At 67.3% G+C, this 20,274-nt stretch overlaps 1 protein-coding gene across 4 annotated transcripts; it reads right to left on the bottom strand.

Annotated features, from left to right (window-relative positions):
• Positions 1-12: 12 nt before the first annotated feature.
• Positions 13-20,000, bottom strand: GRIPAP1 (GRIP1 associated protein 1). Of its 4 annotated transcripts, none has more exons than XM_075017411.1 (26): positions 19,870-20,000; positions 19,528-19,594; positions 19,247-19,308; positions 18,825-18,851; positions 18,225-18,332; positions 17,972-18,122; positions 17,461-17,669; positions 17,275-17,322; positions 17,167-17,198; positions 16,945-16,992; positions 15,809-15,908; positions 15,389-15,469; positions 14,790-14,882; positions 13,732-13,866; positions 12,776-12,871; positions 11,814-12,026; positions 11,412-11,525; positions 11,192-11,269; positions 6,300-6,395; positions 6,160-6,216; positions 4,272-4,371; positions 3,145-3,272; positions 2,850-2,966; positions 2,131-2,224; positions 526-680; positions 13-434 (listed from the first exon to the last, which is right to left on the bottom strand). In XM_075017411.1, exons 1-26 carry the CDS (start codon positions 19,909-19,911, stop codon positions 339-341), a joined length of 2,547 nt encoding a protein of 848 aa, XP_074873512.1. In that variant the 5' UTR covers positions 19,912-20,000; the 3' UTR covers positions 13-338. The 4 variants fall into 4 exon arrangements, with proteins under 4 accessions (XP_074873512.1, XP_074873513.1, XP_074873514.1 ...); XM_075017412.1 differs by having other exon boundaries at positions 15,389-15,466; XM_075017413.1 differs by lacking the exon at positions 16,945-16,992.
• Positions 20,001-20,274: the final 274 nt, after the last annotated feature.

Genomic DNA, 20,274 nt, shown 5'->3' with positions numbered 1-20,274 from the left:
GGAGCAGCCAGGGAAGAGCCCATTTCTTTATTGTCTCCGCCGTGCAGCATGGTACAAGTCACGGACATGTTAAATAGCCCCCCACCCGGGGCCAAGTGCAGTCAGGAGACAGCACTGGGCCCCCCGCGCAGCACAGACAGAGCAGTGGGGGCCACCCCCTGGTGCAGCTGCACGTGGGGCACATGCGGGTGATATGAGGGCAGAAAAGGGGGGTGGGTGAAGTGCCTGACGGGGGGCAGGTGAGCAGCCAGGCGGTCAAGGTCCCCCACGGTACGTGGAGGGCAGGGGGAGAGACAGCCATTAGAACAAGGGCACATGGCCAGCGCCGGGGGCGGGGCTCAGTGGGGGGGATCGGCCTCGAGTGGGGAGGCCAGGGGCAGGGGGGTGCACTCCTTGCTGAGCCTCACGATCTCCTGGGACAGGACCTCCAGGTGCTGGAAGAGAGCAGAGATGGAGGTGAGGGGCAGAGAACCCAGGAGTCCGAGTGCCCCGCTCTGCCTCGGGGCCCCCGGCCCCGCCCCCAACCTTCTGCAGGTGCATGTTCTTGGTGAGCTGCTCCTCCAGCATGTTCTGCAGCTTCTTGTTCATCTCCCGCACGTTCTCGTCGCCCGGCTTCACCAGGTCGCGTAGCACACTGCCCAGGCTGCTGCGCTCCAGGGGCCCGTGGGCCGCCGAGACGTCTGCACGGGGGCAAGCAGCACAGATGGGACCCAGCAGTCCTGGCTGGCCTGTGGGGCTCTCTCCCCAGTGCTGGAGCAGGGCTCCCTGGGAGCCGAGCTGAGCTGGGCAGCCGCCCAGCGGATGAGCAGAGGCCCGAGCTGGCCGCGGGTGCTGCTAGGGTGGTGCAGAACCCCCTTCGTTCTGCCCCTGGACTCCTGGGTTCTCCCCCCAGTGGGGTCAGGGGCTGAGAGCCAGGAACTCCCCCAGCCACTGAGGGAGGAACAATGACAGGGAAGGTGAGCAGGAGGTATTTTTAGCCCTCATGAAACATTCACAGCTGGAGCTGCAGGCTGCCAAGCCAGGGAACACGACCCCACAGCAGCTATTTATACCGGGGCTCTGTGCCCTTCCTGCAGGGGCACAGCCCCGCAGCCGCTCGCTCCCAGCCCCACCTGTCTCACTTCACCCCTGAGCTGGCTGCAGTGCCTGCAGCGTTGGGTGCAGCTGTCCCCGCAGACATGCCCCCTTGGGAGCCATCTCCATGCAGCCCTTCCCCAGAAGTCGCTGCATCTCCCCAGGGTGTGACTAGCCACATGCCAGCCCGAAGGTGGGGGCCAGACCACTGACCCACCAATTTGGGGTTCTGCAGCATATGGGGCTTGTGGGAAACTGCTGTGGCAGCTGAACCCCCACCCCCAAAGAAGGGGCATGTGCCCCCTGGCCAGCCCCTACTGCCCCGGGCAGGAGACACCCAGTAGCAGACTGCAGGGAGGTAGGGGGACCTGAGCCAGGCTGGATGGATGCCCAGAGCCAGCTCTGGCCCACGGTGACCCAGGCTGGAGGGAGCAGGCAAGCAAACAGGCGCCAGCCCTGCAGAGCAGCAGGAAGGGGCATCCCAGCGCCTGGAAACAGCTGCGCCCAGTAACCAGTGGCAGGCGCGGGCCCCGTGCCTGGGAATCGTAGCCCGAAATCCTGGGCCCTAGCCAGCTCCCGAGCCTGTCCCCCAGGGGGGCAGGGCCCCTCTGCCCACAGCAGCAGCTGATCAGTTACCCCACTCCCAAGCCTGGCCCCTGGGGGTGGAGGAGGGACACGGGGCAGGGCCCCTCTGCCCGCAGCAGCAGCCGCTGAGCGGGAAAGCGACCAGGCGCTGCTGGCTGGCGCCCGGCTCCCCAGGGTCCCCCTGACTTATGGAGGGTTGCGAGGAAGGCACAACTCGGGGGTTGCTGTATAACACTGAACTGCATGGAAATGCGGCCACCTCTGGGGCAGGGCAGCTGGGAACAGCCGCCCATAATGCCAAGGGGGCCAGACTAATGGTGCTCTGGTGGGGCTCAGGGTGAGCAGTCACAGCCCATGCGACTCCCCGCCCCACCGAGGGGCAGGGATCTCCCAGCATGCTGTGGGGCAGAGGAGCTGACCCCAACCCTCCAGCACAGCCGGGGCCTTTGACCACCCCTGCCCGGCACCCACCGATGCGGCTGTCCATCACGTAGGTCTCGATGATGGCGCTCTTCCGGCACAGGTCCTCCGCCATCGAGGCGCTGCTCACCTCCAGGTGCTTCACCTGCCGGGGGCATCAGAGGCACCGGGTGCTTCCCCTTGTCCCCACCCCCCAGACCGGCACTGTCCCCCAGCCTCCTCTGCACAGCCCTCGCCCCCCCCAGCCCTGCCGGACCCCTGCAGCCCTCGCTCCCCCCCCCAGCCGCCCTGCCGGCCCCCTGCAGCCCTCGCCCCCCCCCACCCGCCCTGCCGGCCCCCTGCAGCCCTCGCCCCCCACCCCAGCCGCCCTGCCGGCCCCCTGCAGCCCTCGCCCCCCCCCCCCAGCCGCCCTGCCGGCCCCCTGCAGCCCTCGCCCCCCCCAGCCCTGCCGGCCCCCTGCAGCCCTCGCCCCCCACCCCAGCCGCCCTGCCGGCCCCCTGCAGCCCTCGCCCCCCACCCCAGCCGCCCTGCCGGCCCCCTGCAGCCCTCGCCCCCCCCAGCCGCCCTGCCGGCCCCCTGCAGCCCTCGCCCCCCACCCCAGCCGCCCTGCCGGCCCCCTGCAGCCCTCGCCCCCCCCAGCCCTGCCGGCCCCCTGCAGCCCTCGCCCCCCCCAGCCCTGCCTTCTCTCCTCTGCCCCCCAGCCTCCCCAGCCCTGCCATCTCCCTGCCAGCCCCCCCTCCCTCTGCAGCGCCCCCGGGCAGGGCTCGCACCTTTTCCTCCAGCAGCCACTTCTCCTGCTGGGTCTCGGCCAGGCGCTGGAAGAGCTCTGTGACCTCCTCGTCTGACAGCTCTGCGGGGCGCTGGGACTGGGGGCTCCCAGTGTTGGACTGGGGGGCAGAGGGGACAGGACAGGACAGGGCAGGGCCTAGGCACCAGGGTAGAGCTAGCCAGGGAGGGAGGGGACTTGGAAAGTGAGGATTAGGCCCCGCCCCTTTGGGAATGCTAGTCGGGGGTGGGGCTTGGCCCAAGAGGCCCTGCCCCCAAGCAGGAAGCCCCGCCCCTTACCTTGGTGCTGCCGGGCCCTGAGCCTTCCTTCATGATCTCCCGGTAGCTGAACGAGGAGATGCTGCTGCTGTCTCCCGTCTGCCCCCGGCTGGGGGAGCTGATCTCCGCCAGACCCAGCTCCTCAATCCCTGCGGCGCCAGGTGGAGAACCCAGGAGTCCGGGCTCGCCCCTCCTCCTCTTGACGAGACCCCGTTCCTCCCACCCCAAGCTGGGCACAGAACCCAGGAGTCCGGGCTCGCCCCCCCCCCTTGTCACAGATAGAACCCAGGTGTCCTGGCTCCCAGTACCCCCAAACTCCCACTGCTTGGAACAGCTCAGCAAGGGAACCCCTGCAAAACCAAACTCCCTTATCTTCCCCTTCCCCCCAGTGTTCCCTGGGGAAACCCCCTACCCGAAGGGAACAATTCACAGCCTGAGCAGTGAGAAAATGCCCAGGGGCCAGCCTGCCTGGCGCTGAGATGCAGTTACCTCTGGGGCAGGGCAGTGGGGAACAGCCGCATAGAACACCGCAGGGGGTTGGCTCACCCAGCACTGGGGACACGTCTACAGAGAGCAATCAGGCCCCTAGTGACGCGAGCCAGGCTGGGGGAAGAGAGTCTACCCCCAGCCAGGGGCTCTGCCTGAGGGCTCCCGGGGAGGGGCCTGCAGATTCAGAGCAACGAGACTGGGACACGGGAGGAGAGCGGTCAAGCCAAGAACCCCCGGGAACTGAAGACCCATCGGGCTTCCCCCAGTGGTGGGGGAGGGAACAGCAGACTGGAGCTTAAGGCAACCACCGATTGGCTGAGGAGCTCTCCCCCAGCTGGCCCACCCCAGAGGTGGGCACGTCCCAGCGCCAGGTGAGGGTCCTTGTGTACAGGCTGCTGCGCCCCAGAGGTGGGCGCATCTCAGCGCCGGGTCCTTGCCCACCTCTGGGGCGCAGCAGCCTGTACACAGGGACCCGGCGCTGAGCCATACTTGGAAAAGGAGCTTGGGGAGGGCTCTGAACCCTTTGGCAGTGGAAGAAATGTGAGGGGAAGTCCTGTGCCCCGTTCCCGGCTCCCTGGGCCAGATGGAGCCCCCAACCCCAGAGGGGCCGTTCCCTGCCCCCATCCCCAGCCCTCTGAGCCAGGCCCAGCCCCACTCACCGGTCCGGGTCTTGCTGTTGGTCAGGACGTCCTGCAGCCGCTCCTGCAGCTTGTCCGCCCGCTTCCTCTCCAGCTGCAGCTGCCGCTTTAGGTCCTTGAGCTTCAGGGAAGGAGGCCGGGACAGAGGAGCTGGCACGGCCGTGTGCAGCACTGGGGCAGTGCCCTGGGAGCGGGGCAGGCAGGGAGGGAGTCTGGGGGCACCATGTTGCTGTGGTGCTGGACTAGGGGGGTGCTGCCTCATGCACCCCCCCGCGTTGGCACTCAGCAGCGGGGGAGGGGCCCTGAGGTGCCAGCCGCCGACTGCAGCAATGCAGGGGCAGCACCTGAGCTCTGTGCTGGCTTGCAGGGAGTGGGGAACCCGGACTCCTGGGTCCCAAGAAGAGATGGCAGCTCCCGGGGTGTGGGGTGTGATGGGGTTCGGGGTCCCCCTGCACTGCACCCCGTCCGCTGGCAGGAGAGAGTCTCACTCAGCAGGCACAACAGGAGGTTTAGTAGGCAACAGAGGCCAGTTTCTCCCAGAAGCGTCAGCACAGCAGCCAGAGACAGTCCCTCCAACCCGTCCTGGGGAGAGGAGCCCGAGGGGGCCCCTCTGGGGTGTCGCTTCCCCCTCCTCAGGCTGGCTGCCCCCCAGCTCTCCCTTCCCCCAGCCTCTAACTGCAGCCCCCGATTCAAACAACCAGCTCGGCTCCTCCCTGCTCTTTGTTCAGGCAGAGGTGTTACCTGCCAGTTGCAGCCCCAGGGTCACCCTTAGCCACTGGGAGCTGCTGCTTGCCTCGGACATCCAGCCTGACTCACACAGGCACTCCCCCTACTCCATCACATGTGGAAGAAGCAGTTACTCAGGGTGTACGCTGGTTACAGGGGGAGCTGGTGAGCCAGAAAGTGCCTGCAACTGGGGGGTGGGGGGACAGCAGGGGAGGTGCTGCAGCTACACAAGGGCTGGGACTCGGGGGTAGTGAGGGGGCTCTGGAGGACTCGGGGATCAGGACTCCTAGGATCAAAGGGCGGGGGGGGCTGCAACAGGTACAATGGAAGGAACCGGGACTTGGGGGGGCACAGCAGTTACATGGGGGGCGAAGGAGCTGTGACTCAAGGGGGGCAGCGGCTATGGGGGATGAAGGAGCTGTGACTCAAGGGGTGCAGCGGCTATGGGGGGCGAAGGAGCTGTGACTCAAGGGGGGCAGCGGCTATGGGGGGTGAAGGAGCTGTGACTCAAGGGGGGCAGCAGTTACATGGGGGGCGAAGGAGCTGTGACTCAAGGGGGGCAGCGGCTATGGGGGGCGGGACTCAGGGGGCAGTTACATGGGGGGCGAAGGAGCTGTGATTCAAGGGGGGCAGCGGCTATGGGGGGCGAAGGAGCTGTGACTCAAGGGGGGCAGCGGCTATGGGGGGCGGGACTCGGGGGGCAGTTACATGGGGGGCGAAGGAGCTGTGACTCAAGGGGGGCAGCGGCTATGGGGGGCGAAGGAGCTGTGACTCAAGGGGGGCAGCGGCTATGGGGGGCGAAGGAGCTGTGACTCAAGGGGGGCAGCGGCTATGGGGGGCGGGACTCGGGGGGCAGTTACATGGGGGGCGAAGGAGCTGTGACTCAAGGGGGGCAGCGGCTATGGGGGGCGGGACTCGGGGGGCAGTTACATGGGGGGCGAAGGAGCTGTGACTCAAGGGGGGCAGCGGCTATGGGGGGTGAAGGAGCTGTGACTCAAGGGGGGCAGCGGCTATGGGGGGCGGGACTCGGGGGGCAGTTACATGGGGGGCGAAGGAGCTGTGACTCAAGGGGGGCAGCGGCTATGGGGGGCGAAGGAGCTGTGACTCAAGGGGGGCAGCGGCTATGGGGGGCGGGACTCGGGGGGCAGCGGCTACGGGGGAGCCGCGACTTGCAGCCACTCACAACAGTGCTGCCTTTCTTCTCCAGGATGCGCTGTTCATCCACTGTGTCCTTCACCTCCTGGAGGAGACGCCCGTCAGCATCAGCCCCATACAGGGAACCTGGTGGGGCCGCAGCTGGCACAAGAGGGGTGACGCACCCACCTGACGGAGCTGGCTGATTGTCTCCAGGTGTCTGTCCCGCGAGCTCTCGGCCTCCCGCAGCTCCTCTCGGGCAGCTTCAATCTCTTGGCCCTTCAGCTGTGGGAGTGACAAGTGGGAAGGGATTAACTACAGGGGCGCCTCTCCCATAGCAGCCAGAGATGCAGCCAGCTCTGGGGCAGGGCAGCTGGGAGCAGCTGCACATAACGCTGCCCGTGGAAGGTGCAATGGGGTTCAGGGTTCCCTAAGCTCTGCACCCCGTCCACAGGCAGGAGTGACTCTCACTCAGCAAGTAGAACAGGAAGTTGATCAGGCGACAAAGGCGCAGCTCAGCACAGAGGTATCAGTACAGCCAGCAGAGACAGTCATTCCAACCCCTGCTAGGGAGAGGCGCCCCGGGGTGCCCCAGCTGGGGTCTAGCCTCCCCTCTGCACAGGCTGGCTCTTTCCAACTCTCCCCCAGCTTCCAATTGCTGCCTCCAATTCAAACCCAGCTCAGTTCCCGCCAGAGGTGTTACCTGGCAGCTTAGGGTACAGCCCCAGGGGGGTCTGCCCCAGCCTGGGAGAGCTGCTGCTTGCACTCTCTCTCTCTCACATACACACCCTATTCCATCACAGCAGGCTCGCCTGGTGTTGAGATGCAGCCAGCTCTGGGGCAGGGCAGCCAGGAGCAGCCACATATTATGCTGCCCATAGAGTGCAGCCAGCTCTGGGGCAGGGCAGATGGGAGCAGCCTGTGACAAAGCAGCTCATAGCCTAATAAATTACGTTGTTAGTCTTTACAGTGCTACAGGTGCGCACGCATCCTTTGTGCGGACGCAGGCTACCAGGGCTGCCTCTGCTCCAGGGCAGGGATGTGTCACCCGGGTTACAAGGAGCTGGGCCACTTCTGTTCCCCAGGACCCAGGAGGGGTGCGCGGTTTGAAGGCACCAGAGGAAGAAAGGAGGCCGGCAGGAGCCAGGCGCCATTTGTGGAGACAGAAGGCCTGCAGTTGAACTGCTCCTCAGGTGGGGTCACTGGTTACCCTGGCGTGCACTGGGACCGGCAGGTGTGACCCCAAGGTGCCGAGGGATGCTGGGGCTGCACCCTGGGACCAGCAGGGAGAAGGCCTGTGACTGGCTCCTTAGAAAGGCCTCCCGTTGTCAGTTATGCAAGGCCAGAGGGCTGCCCAGCGGGAAATCCACCAAGGCCCAGCTCCTCGCTCGGCTGGAAGAAAAGCAGCGTTCATGGAGCTGGGGCCCATCCCTGCATGGAGACTCCCGGTCCCTGCCCAGCTGAGGGCCAGGAAGGGGCTGGGGCAGCAGTGCGAACCCCAGGACCACCGGAAACCCCTTGCTCGGTCGCGGCTCCCCCCATGTGCTGCTCAAGTTGCAGGCCCGGCAGAGCAGGAACACGCCTGGCAGGCTGGCGAGAGGCAGCGGCAGCATGGGCGACCGATGGCAGAACCGAGGGCCAAAGAAACTGCCCAGACTTGCTGGAGCTCTTCCCTGCGCTCGCGGCCCCATTCAAAGGGGGCAGGACCCCCCCAGGCGCATGGGCTACAAGGCGGGGATGCGGCGCTGCTCCCTGCTGAGCGAGCTCGGGCTGAGCCCCGAGGGGCACCCGTGGGAGACCTGCCAGGCACTGGCACGGCAGGGGGAACAGCGCTGCCGCCAGCGGGCACACGGGGCAGGGCCCGGGCCCCAGAGGACTGGTTGATCGGCTGGTGCTGGAAAAGCTGCGTGAGCTCTGCCCGCCCGACCTGAGCGCGCGGCTGCCGGACCGGAAGCCGAAGGACCCTCAGTTTACAGACAGATGCTCCGGGGCAATGGGGAACGCCCGGGGGACCGGGACGCAGCGGTGCAGAAGAGGGTCGCCCTGGGCCCCCCAGCAGGGGTACTCCAGTAAACCCCTCACCCGCCCAAGGCAGACCGCCAAGGCCAGAGCGGGTGAGCCGAGCCAAGGGACACAACAAGGCCCGGGCTGTGACTGCTGTGGGCAGAAGGGGCACAGACAGGCCCAGAGCCCCACGTTCCCAGACAGAGGCCCCAGAGGGGTGCCCAGCTGCAGAGGCGGTCTTGAACCCTGGGCCCTCAGGCGAAAAGCCTGATGCTCCACCGCCTCAGCAAGTCAGGCTCACAGCCAGCAGCACAGCAACCCTGTACCTTCATGTCAGCCGGCTCTACCCTGCACCTCCCACCTTTCCCTGTACCTTCCTATCAGCCAGCACTAACCTGCACCTCCCACCTTTCCCTGTACCTTCCTATCAGCCAGCACTAACCTGCACCTCCCACCTTTCCCTGTGCCTTCGTGTCAGCCGGCACTACCCTGTACCTCCTACCTTTCCCTGTGCCTTCGTGTCAGCCGGCACTACCCTGTACCTCCTACCTTTCCCTGTGCCTTCGTGTCAGCCGGCACTACCCTGTACCTCCCACCTTTCCCTGTACCTTCGTGTCAGCCGGCACTACCCTGTACCTCCCACCTTTCCCTGTACCTTCGTGTCAGCCGGCACTACCCTGTACCTCCCACCTTTCCCTGTACCTTCGTGTCAGCCGGCACTACCCTGTACCTTCGTGTCAGCCGGCTCTACCCTGTACCTCCTACCTTTCCCTGTGCCTTCGTGTCAGCCGGCACTACCCTGTACCTCCCACCTTTCCCTGTGCCTTCGTGTCAGCCGGCTCTACCCTGTACCTTCGTGTCAGCCGGCACTACCCTGTACCTCCTACCTTTCCCTGTACCTTCGTGTCAGCCGGCTCTACCCTGTACCTCCCACCTTTCCCTGTGCCTTCGTGTCAGCCGGCACTAACCTGCACCTCCCACCTTTCCCTGTGCCTTCGTGTCAGCCGGCACTACCCTGTACCTCCCACCTTTCCCTGTACCTTCATATCAGCCAGCACTAACCTGCACCTCCCACCTTTCCCTGTGCCTTCGTGTCAGCCAGCACTACCCTGCACCTCCCACCTTTCCCTGTACCTTCGTGTCAGCCGGCACTACCCTGTACCTCCTACCTTTCCCTGTACCTTCGTGTCAGCCGGCACTACCCTGTACCTCCCACCTTTCCCTGTACCTTCATATCAGCCAGCACTAACCTGCACCTCCCACCTTTCCCTGTGCCTTCGTGTCAGCCAGCACTACCCTGCACCTCCCACCTTTCCCTGTACCTTCGTGTCAGTCGGCACTACCCTGTACCTCCTACCTTTCCCTGTACCTTCATATCAGCCAGCACTAACCTGCACCTCCCACCTTTCCCTGTGCCTTCGTGTCAGCCAGCACTACCCTGCACCTCCCACCTTTCCCTGTACCTTCGTGTCAGCCGGCACTACCCTGTACCTCCTACCTTTCCCTGTACCTTCGTGTCAGCCGGCACTACCCTGTACCTCCCACCTTTCCCTGTGCCTTTGTGTCAGCCAGCACTACCCTGTACCTCCCACCTTTCCCTGTACCTTCATGTGAGCCGGCTCTACCCTGTACCTCCTACCTTCCCCTGTACCTTCATATCAGCCAGCACTACCCTGTACCTCCCACCTTTCCCTGTACCTTCGTGTCAGCCGGCACTACCCTGTACCTCCTACCTTTCCCTGTGCCTTTGTGTCAGCCGGCACTACCCTGTACCTCCCACCTTTCCCTGTGCCTTTGTGTCAGCCGGCACTACCCTGTACCTCCCACCTTTCCCTGTGCCTTTGTGTCAGCCGGCACTACCCTGTACCTCCTACCTTTCCCTGTACCTTCATGTCAGCCAGCACTACCCTGTACCTTCGTGTCAGCTGGCACTACCCTGTACCTCCCACCTTTCTGTGTACCTTCATATCAGCCAGCACTAACCTGCACCTCCCACCTTTCCCTGTACCTTCGTGTCAGCCGGCACTACCCTGTATCTTCATGTCAGCCAGCACTACCCTGTACCACGCACCTTTCCCTGCACCTTCGTGTCAGCCCTGACAAAGGGCAAGCCAGACAAGGTGGTCTGGACTGGGCAGTGCAGGGGCTTTCTGGTTGGCCGGAGGCCCTGGGCAGGGCCCCAGTGCTGGCGAACCCAGACTTGGGCAAGCCCTTCGGGGTGGTCACCGATGCCTCAGAGGCGGGACCGTGAGAATGCAGGTGAACGACGAGGGGGAGAGATGCCCCGCCGCACCCCTGAGTTGGAGGCTGCTGCCCCAGAAGCAGAGCTCGGCGGCTGTGGAGAAGGGGTGCCTGGCCATGGGGGCGCTCTGGGGAAGCTGCAGCCGTACCGGTTTGGCCGGCGTTTCACCGTGTAACCGAGCGCTCACCCTGGCCTGGCTGCAGCACGACAGGGGCCAACACCAGCTCCTGTGGTGGAGGAGTAAGATGTGGCAGCGGGCGGGGTGGGCAGTCACTGGCCCAGCGACCCTGCTCAGTGTGGCGAGGGGGGACGAGCAGCACCGAAGCAATGGAAGGCCCTGCTCTTTGTAACCTAGGCAACCAGGTGACACCTTTGTTCCCTGGGCAACAAGACAAAGAAGGGAGGAGGGACCCGGCTGGTTTCCATGGGAACTGAGTAGTTGGAAGCTGGGAAGGAACACAAGAAGCAGGACCCCCCCCAGACCCCGGCCTCAAGGTGCATGGTACCGAGGGCTCCTGGAATCTGCGCTGTGTCCTTGTCGCCCCACAACCCAACTGCTTTCCCTGCTGAGTGAGAGTCACGTCTGCCTGCGAGTGGGGGGCAGGGCTGGGGGACCCCACACTCCGTGACACAACCATATACACTGTCACCCAGCAATGGCTCACATGGGCCTGAGATGCAGCCAGCTCTGGGGTGAAGCAGCTGGGAACAGCCATGTATGCCACCACCCAGCAATGGCTCACATGGGCCTGAGATGCAGCCAGCTCTGGGATGGAGCAGCTGGGAACAGCCACGTACGACACTGACCAAGGGGCAGAGCAGCTGCCACGCGTACCTTCAACTCCCCAGCGTGCTGCTCCTCACATGCCTGAAGTGCTTCTTCGTGGGCCCGTTGGTGTTTTTCGATCAGCTCCTGCAGCACGGGGTGAGAGGCTTGGGGGGTGAGTGGTGCAGGGGGGAACCTGCGGCCCTTCCCTCTGGGGCCCCAGCTCCCCACTGGCCCCAAGGCAGGGACAGAGCAGGGCAGGGCAGGGCAGGGCTGGGGACCTTCCCACCTCTGCTTCCTTGAGCCGCCGCTCAAACCAGCCTTTAGCGCTGCCCATGGACTGGATCTGCAGGCGCAGCTCCGCCACTGTCTGCTGTGAGGTCTCCAGCTCCTGGCTCCGGGCCTGCGGCGCAGGGAGAGGCACCCTGACTGCAAGCCCCTCTGGCAGCAGCAGCAGGCCCCATGGGACTGGGTGTAGCCACCTCTGGGGCTTGGGGAGCGACAGCCACACACAGCATCCCCTGGGATGGGCATAAAGTGTAGCCACCTCCCAGGGGGCATGGGAGGAAGAGCCCCAGCCAGGGCTACAAGGGATGGGCTCCCAGCACCGGGATGCAGCCAGCTCTAGGGCGGGGCGAGGGAACAGGTGTTTGTGACAGGCAAAGGCCAGAGCACAGGGTCCCCCCAGCACCTTCTCCTCCTTGAGCTGCGTCCGCAGCTCCTCCTCATGGCGCTTCTTCTCCTCGTGCAGCTCCCGCAACTCCTTCTCGTAGCGCGCCCGGACGGCCAGCACCTCCTTCTCGTGCTGCACCCGCAGCGCCGCCAGCGCCTCCGCGTGCCGCCCCCGCTGCTGCTGCGTCTCCACCGCCATGGCGTCCAGCATGGCCTTGCGCTTCTCTGCGCTCTGGGGGGGCCCGCGCGCGCACGCGGCCGGCCGTCAGCGCCCTGCCCCGCCGCGCCCGGCCCCCCGCTGCCTGCGCGCCCGGCCCGACCCCCCGGCCCCCCGCTGCCTGCCGCGCCCGGCCCGGCCCCCCGGCCCCCCGCTGCCTGCCGCGCCCGGCCCGGCCCCCCGGCCCCCCGCTGCCTGCCGCGCCCGGCCCGGCCCCCCGCTGCCTGCCACACCCGGCCCGGCCCCACCGTGCCCGGCCCCCCGCTGCCTGCACGCCCGGCCCAGCCCCCCGGCCCTGCCGCCCGCTGCCTGCGCGCCCAGCCCAGCCCCACCGCGCCCGGTCCCCCGCTGCCTGTGAGCCCGGCCCAACCCCCAGCCCCGCCGCACCGTGCCCGGCCCCCCGGTGCCTGAGCGCCCAGCCCAGCCCCCCGCCCCACCGTGCCCGGCCCCCCGCTGCCTGCACGCCCAGCCCAGGCCCCCGCCCCACCGCGCCCAACCCCCCACTGCCTGCACACCCAGCCCGCAACCTCTGGCCGCAGTGCACCCCCCCACCGCATCCAGCCCAGCCCCCCTGCCACACCCAGTCCCCCACCTCTGGCTCCACCCCCCCCAGCCCCCCCCACTGCCTTTACACTCTGCCTCCTGCCTCTACCTGAGACCTGCCCAGCCCCCTGCTTCTGGCAATCCCATACCCAGACCCCTGCCGCACCCCACATAGTGCCCAGCCCCCTCCCCCAGCATGGCCCAGCAACCCCAGCGCCCACCTTCCTGGCCTCTTCCAGGTCCAGCTGCAGCCGCTCCCTCTCCTGGCCCCTCTCCTGCAGCTGTGCCAGGAGGCGGCTGTTGGCTCGGAGTGACTCCTGGGGGGGACACAACAATCCCACTCAGACGTGAGCTCCACGCCTGGGACAAGGCCCTGGCTGGGCACCTGGGCCCGCCTGATCCCTCCTCCCCCACAGTGTTAACCAGCCCTGGCTGAGCCCCCAGCCGCCCCGAACCAGCGCCCCTGGGCAGTGCAGGGACCCCCCAACCACCCCCCCAGTGTTAATTGGCCCTGGCTGAATCCCCAGCCGCCCCGAACCAGCGCCCCTGGGCAGTGCAGGGACCCCCCAATCACCCCCCCAGTGTTAATTGGCCCTGGCTGAATCCCCAGCCGCCCCGAACCAGCGCCCCTGGGCAGGGCAGGGCAGGGCAGGGCAGGGCAGGGACCCCCCCACCCCCCCCCAGTGTTAACTGGCCCTGGCTGAGCCCCCAGCCGCCCCGAACCAGCGCCCCTGGGCAGTGCAGGGACCCCCCAACCACCCCCCCAGTGTTAACTGGCCCTGGCTGAGTCCCCAGCCGCCCCGAACCAGCACCCCTGGGCAGTGCAGGGACCCCCCCCACCCCAGTGTTAACCGGCCCTGGCTGAGTCCCCAGCCGCCCCGAACCAGCGCCCCTGGGCAGTGCAGGGACCCCCCAACCACCCCCCCAGTGTTAACTGGCCCTGGCTGAGTCCCCAGCCGCCCCGAACCAGCACCCCTGGGCAGTGCAGGGACCCCCCAACCACCCCCCCAGTGTTAATTGGCCCTGGCTGAGGCCCCAGCCGCCCCGAACCAGCACCCCCAGGCAGTGCAGGGACCCTTCCACCACCCCCCCAGCGTTAACCGGCCCTGGCTGAGCCCCCAGCCGCCCCGAACCAGCGCCCCACACGGCAGCGCAGGGACCCCCCACCGCTCCCCACCTGGAGCTGAGAGCTGAGGTCGTCCCGCTGGCTGGCCAGCGCCTCCATCTCGCTCTGCTGCCGCTGCAGCTCCAGGCCCAGTGCTGTGCTCTGCTCCCGGAGGAGGTTCAGCTCCTGGGTCCTGCCCGTCTGGATCTGACCGGGGCGGGGCGGGGAGGGGCAGCTCAGCAGCTGGGGCTGGGGACTCCCCGTCACCGCCTGCCAGGGCGGCCCCACAATTCCCGTCTGCGGGGGCTGGGCGGAGGGGGAGGCAGCCCCCCCGGGGGGTTGGCAGAGACCAGACGTGAGGCACAGGGAGAAAAACCGATTTCAAAGCCCTGGCCCAGCACAGGAAGGAGCTAACCCACAAATTCAGCACAACAGCACCAGGTGCCTTTCTGCTGCATCAGTGTGAATCAAAACAGGGACAGCTCTGTGGCGGGACACGGCGGGGCGGCTGGCAAACAGCCCCACGCAACGCCGCCTGGCGACAGCTCAGCCGGGATGAGATGCAGCTACCTCTGGGGCAGGGCGGCTGGCGAACAGCCACACACAACACCGCCTGGGGACAGCTCGGCAGGGTGGCTGGCAAACAGCCCCACACAACTCCGCCTGGGGACAGCTCAACCGGGCAGAGATGCAGCCACCTCTGGGGCAGGGCGGCCGGAAAACAGCCCCACACAACACCGCCTGGGGACAGATCAGCTGGGATGAGATGCAGCCGCCTCTGGGGCGGGGCGGCTGGAAAACAGCCACATACTACGCTGCCTGGGGACAGCCCGGCTGAGATACAGCCGCCTCTGGCGTGCAGCAGCTAGGACAAGAACTTTTAGAGCACACAGCGAAGAAGAATCCTGAACCCCCAAAGAAATCCCCCAGGGCTGGGATGGAATCAGAGGAATCCAACTGAGAAGGCAGGTGAATAAGGAGTGGGACCTCAACCGGCACCCTGGGGGGGTTAGTGACCACCCTGGGCAGCCACACAGTCCTTCCGACCCCACGGCACCCCCAGGGCCCAGCCCCGCCGGCCAGGGGAGAGCCACCGCCCCACAGAGCCCCCAGGCCCAGCCCAGCGGTACCTGCTCTAGCGCAGCCAGGCTGGTTCGCAGGGCGTCGTTCTCCGAGAGAATGGCCTGCACTTGCTCCTGGCTCTCGGCGCTCTGGGAAGCCACCTGGCCGAGGGGCACAGGAAGGGGAGATGCAGGTTAGCTGTGGGGAGCGGGCGAGGAGCCCAACTCAGAGGCAGCAACGCCCATCCCTGGAGGTCCACCCGGCCCTCCCACAGTGCCAACCGCACCTTGGCTGGGGACCCAGCGCAATGACTTATGCAGCCCCACATGGGACCGGCCGCGGCACCAGCGGGTTGGGGACGTCCCAGCAGCCTGGAGGACCAGGGATTAACGGCGCCGGCACAAGCCCAGAGCCCCAGGGACGCACGGCCGAGAGCTGGCAACAGCAGCAGGGTCAGCCCGGCAGCCCCACGGGCCGGGCCCCTGCTGAGGCTGGGATGGGATGGGATGGTCAGATCCTGGGGGGTGGAACATGGCCCTGGCATGACCTTGGGGGGGGACCCTGCCCACCCAGCGCCAGGAGAGAAGCCGGGGGGCCCTCACGCCAGCCAGCTAATTGCACTGCTCCCCCATTCCCGCCGGGCTGCACGGTCGAGCTGGGGGCTCACCTGGTCCTGCAGAGCGAGAAGGGCGTCGGCGTGTTCCTTCTCCCGCCTCTGCAGCTGCTCCCGCACCTCCGCGGCGCTCTGCTGGGGCAGGCGTTGGGAGGCCGGCACGGGCGTCCCCCGTGCCCCCCCCACTGCCCCCGCCCCCTCGACCCCCGGCCAGGACCGGCCCCCCGCTGCGCCCGCCCCCTCGACCCCCGGCCAGGACCGGCTCCCCGCTGCCCCCGCCCCCTCGATCCCCAGCCCGGCCCGGCCCCCCGCTGCCCCTGCCCCCTCGACCCCCAGCCTGGACCGGCCCCCCGCTGCCCCTGCCCTGGACCAGACCAGCCCCCCACTGCCTCCGCCCCCTCGACCGGCCCGGCCCCACGCTGCCCCCAGCTCTGAGCTGCCCCAGCCCCACCCATGCCGGCTGTCACCCCTCACCTGCGCTGCCGCCTGCACCTCCTGCTGCAGCTCCTGGTTGTGAATCTGAAGCACCTGCAGCTCCTCAGCCCTGCGTTGCTGCAGCTCCGCCAGCTTGGCCCTGCGGGGGGACCCGTTGTATGGCCGGGGCAGAGAACCCCGGCATCCGGGCTCAGGCTGCCATCCCCTCCCCTCAACCAACCAGTCCCAGGTCCCCCAGGCAGAGCAGGGAGTGAACTTTGCTTCTGACCCAGCCCCGCGCCCCCATTCCAGCCACCACCCCCCCTGCCCTCCGAGAACCCAGGAGTCCGGGCACCCAACACCCCATTCCCACCCCCCCCCCCGCACCCAGCAGTCCAGGCACCCAACCCCCATTCCCACCACCCCCTGCCCCCCGAGAACCCAGGATTCCGGGCACCCAACCCCCCGTTCCCACCACCCCCCGCCCCCCGAGAACCCAGGAGTCCGGGCACCCAACCCCCCATTCCCACCACCCCCCGAGAACCCAGGAGTCCGGGCACCCAACCCCCCATTCCCACCACCCCCCGAGAACCCAGGAGTCCGGGCACCCAATCCCCCATTCCCACCATCCCCCGCCCCCTGAGAACCCAGGAGTCCGGGCACCCAGCCCCCCCCCGAGAACCCAGGAGTCCGGGCTGCCAGCCCTCCCCCCGCCAACCCAGGAGTCCAAGCACCCAACCCCCCATTCCCACCACCAGCCCCCCCGCCCTCCGAGAACCCAGGAGTCCAGCGTCCCAGCCCCCTGTTCCCACCACCAGCCAGCCCTCCACGAACGCAGGAGTCTGGGGTCCCAGCCCTCTGCTCGCAGCCCCACTCTCTCAGAGCCGGGAGAGAACCCAGGCGTCCTGGGTCTGAGCGAACGGGATGGGGGAAGGACACAGACTTTCTCCCACTGACTTTACGCCACACAGAATGAAAGAAAGAAACAGACACACGCGTGCCCGGCCCCTAGCGCCCCGTGCCCACCCCCACCCCCACCCCCACCCCCTGCCAGACAGAGCAGCTGGGCATGCGCTCAGCTGGGGGCAGGGCTGCACTTGGCTACAGGGGCCCAGGCCAACCACAGCCCCACTGTGCTCCAGCCCCACGTGAACACTGCACACGAGGGCACCGCGCCCTGGGCAGCCCCCACCCACCTGCTGTCAGTGTAGAGAACCTCCTTCTCCATCTGCAGACGCAGGAAACTGGCAAACAGAGACAGACAGTGCTGCAAGCCCACCCTTCCCGGTCCCGAGAGAACCCAGGCATCCGGGCCCCCAGCCCCCCGTAGCCCTCAGCCACGAGAGAACCCAGGCGTCCGGGCCCCCAGCCCTCCGTAGCCCTCAGCCGCAAGAAAACCCAGGCGTCCGGGTTCCTACCTCTCTTGCTTTTTCTTCAGTTTGTCGGTGAGCTGCGGAGAGAGGGGCGGATAAGGGGTCTCCCCATTGTGCCCTACCCCCCACATCAGGGACCAGAACCCCACTCACCTTGCTGAGCTCAGCCTGTAGCCGTGACACCTCTGCCTGCTTGGCCATCTGAGGAGAGACCGGGTGGATCAGAGCCAAGGGAGACACTGGGCCGGGCCCTCCCCCCACACCCTCCCTAGGCCGGCCCCCCAGCCTCCAGACTGGGTCCCTCCCAGCCCCGCAGCCGGGCCCATCCCCCCACCTGACCTCCAGGTTCTGCAGCTGGTCTTTCAGCAGCCGCTTCTCCTCCTGCTCCGTCTCCCACTTCAGCTCCAGCGCGGAGGACAGCGACCGGCAGGGGCTGGCGTCCGGCACCTGCCCCATGGCCGCCTCCCCAGTGGGGCCTGGGGCCCGGGGGGCATCACCCTGCCCCTCTGCCTGCTGGGCTGTCTCCTTCTGCCAGCGCTCCTGCAGGGCTGGGATACCCAGTAATAGCCCCCGCCCTGCCCCAGCCCCCCACACCCTGCCTCAGCCCCCCACACCCTCCTGCCAGCGCTCCTGCAGGGCTGGGATACCCAGTAATAGCCCCTGCCCTGCCCCAGCCCCCCACACCCTCCTGCCAGCGCTCCTGCAGGGCTGGGATACCTGGTTACGGCCCCACCCTGCCTCTGCACACCCAGCCCCAGTCCCTCCCCCAGCCCCCCACCTACAGCACACTGTTACCACCCTGGCCTGCCCCCCTCCCCCACCTGCCAGTCCCACCCCAGCTCCCAGTTACCTGCCACGTTCTTCTGCAGCGCCGAGTTCTCGGCCTGGAGGCGCAGAAGCTCCCCGGGGGCAGGGCCAGGGGCCAGGGCCCCGTCAGGTGCCGGCCCCTCCTCCTGCATTCGCTTATTGGCTGTCTCCAGCTGCTCGATCTGGGAGCACAGCTGGGCCGGGGCAGCAGGGAGGGGCCGAGGTTAAGGGGTCTTCCGGCCCCGGCCCCGGCCCCGGCCCTGCCCCCGCCCAGCGGACCCGCCCCGCCCCGGTACCTTGGACAGCTCCTGCATGAGGGTGCTGTTCTGGAGCCGGAAGTCCTCCTCCTGGCTGTGCAGTTTGCTCTGCAGCATCTCTGTCTCGCTCAGCAGGGCCTCCACCTCCTGCAGGGGACAGGGCGGCTGCTCGCACCCCCTTCCAGAGACCCCACTGCTGCACACTGCCCTGGGCACTGACACATCCCCCCCCCAGAGCCAAAACACCAGGCGGCCCAGCCTGCCCTACTTCCCCCACAGATGGGGCTCAGCCCCACACCCTCAGTCACCCTGCTGGGCTCGAGTCCTCCGACCTCCACAGCCTGGGGCTCGCTACCAGCCTGGGGCTCTCCCCCGTGGTGAGAGGAGAGCAGGCTCTAGAGGTCAGAGCACGGGGCTGGGAGCCAGGACACCCGCGTTCTCTCTCTAGCTCTGCCGCTGCCCCCGCGCTCAGCTCACTTAGCCACGCCTCAGTTTCCCCACCCAGAACGTGGTGATAAAAGCACCAGCCCCATATGCCAAGAGCGATCACGTATAGATGGCAAAGTGGCCAGACGCCGTGGTGACAGACCAGCCCTATCCACCCACACCTCTCCTGCTCCGTCACCACGGGGGTCTTACCTGAGCCTTTTTGCTTTTACTCAGAGCCTGCGCAGAGGGACAGAACAGAAGAAAATCGGTAACTCACAATGGTGTTGAGTCAGAACTTCCGTCCCACTGCCCAGAGGCAGCTGCATCGCAGTGCCTGGTGAGCCAGCCACACACAGCGTTATGGGTGGCTGTTTCCCAGCTGCCCCATCCCAGAGGTGGCTGCATCACAGTGCCTGGTAAGCCAGCCACACGCAGTGTTATACGTGGCTGTTCCCCAGCTGCCCCACCCCAGAGGTGGCTGCATCACAGCCCCTGGTAAGCCAGCGACACGCAGTGTTATATGTGGCTGTTCCCCAGCTGCCCTGCCCTGAATGCTGAAGCACGTTGGCGCCTGAGCAACCAGCCACAGCTCTTGGGGCAGAGGACCAAGCTGCCCCTCTCCTGTCAGACACCTTCTGGGCCTTGGCGAGCTCCTTGTCCAGGAAGGTCACACGATGCCGCAGGCTGGTCAGTTCTGTAGGGAAAGACACCAGGTCAGCCCTGTGGTGTGGGGGGTGGGAAATGGGGCAGGGCCCCACACCTGGACTGCAGGCTCCCCACCACTGCCACGGGGGCCCGGCCCAGCCCCCCCACAGCAAGTTGGGCACAGCGCTGACCACGGGGAGCAACTAATGTGAGGGGGCCCAGTGCCCCTGCCCCCCACCCCCAATGCCAACCCCCAGCCCCCCCATACCGGTGCCGGTTTTCCGCAGCTCGTCCGACAGTTGGTAGTTGTGGGTGCGAAGCTCCAGCAGCTGCGCCTGGGCACAAACAGGGGCGGGGGTCAGAGCGGGCGGCCGGACGCCTGGGTTCTCCGCCGGCTGGGGGGGGGGGGGGGAGAGGGGGAGGGGGCCGGACGCCTGGGTTCTCCGCCGGCTGGGGGGGGGCCGGACGCCTGGGTTCTCCGCCGGTTGGGGGGGGGGTGGGGGGGCCGGACGCCTGGGTTCTCCGCCGGCTGGGGGGGGGGAGGGGTGGGGGGGCCGGACGCCTGGGTTCTCCGCCGGCTGGGGGGGGCCGGACGCCTGGGTCCCCGCACCTGCAGCCGCTGGAACTCCTCCGCCGACAGAGCCTGCGCCATGTTCAGGCCCTGCTCGTCGGAGGGGAAAAAACCCGCCCGCCGCCGGCGCGGGGACTTTAACGGCAGAGCATAGAGCTTCCCGGCCAACAAGAGCGTCTCCCGGAAACAGGAAGTGACCTCAGGCCATAGAGCTGTGGGAGACAGAGCGCCGCCCGCCGGCGGACTAGGAGGAGCAGGCCCCCTAGCGGCGCTCCGGGGACCGCGTAGCTCGGCGATTGGCTATTGGCGGCGGCTCCGCCACGCCCCCCAGATGGAAATGAGGGAGATCGGCAATGCAAATGCGCCTCGATTTACATATCTGACACTTCATTTGAATAATAGAAAAAAGCCGCCCAGTAGCACTTTAAAGCGTAAGAACCCCGC

Source organism: Carettochelys insculpta, chromosome 22, assembly GCF_033958435.1.
Source record: "Carettochelys insculpta isolate YL-2023 chromosome 22, ASM3395843v1, whole genome shotgun sequence".
Lineage (NCBI taxonomy): Eukaryota > Metazoa > Chordata > Testudines > Carettochelyidae > Carettochelys > Carettochelys insculpta.
Note: the sequence above shows the minus strand (reverse complement) of the source record. Positions and strands in the feature narration are given on the sequence as shown.

Bases quoted from the DNA above. Each gene is read 5' to 3' on its own strand.
- GRIPAP1 (XM_075017411.1), bottom strand. From the start codon at position 19,911: ATGGCGCAGGCTCTGTCGGCGGAGGAGTTCCAGCGGCTGCAG. The intron at 15,470-15,808 runs GTGAGGGGTGAC...CGCCTGCCCCAG, and splicing joins AGGTGCAGGCGGCAGCGCAG to CAGAGCGCCGCGGAGGTGCG. The intron at 2,967-3,144 runs GTAAGGGGCGGG...TCTGCCCCCCAG, and splicing joins CAGGGCCCGGCAGCACCAAG to TCCAACACTGGGAGCCCCCA.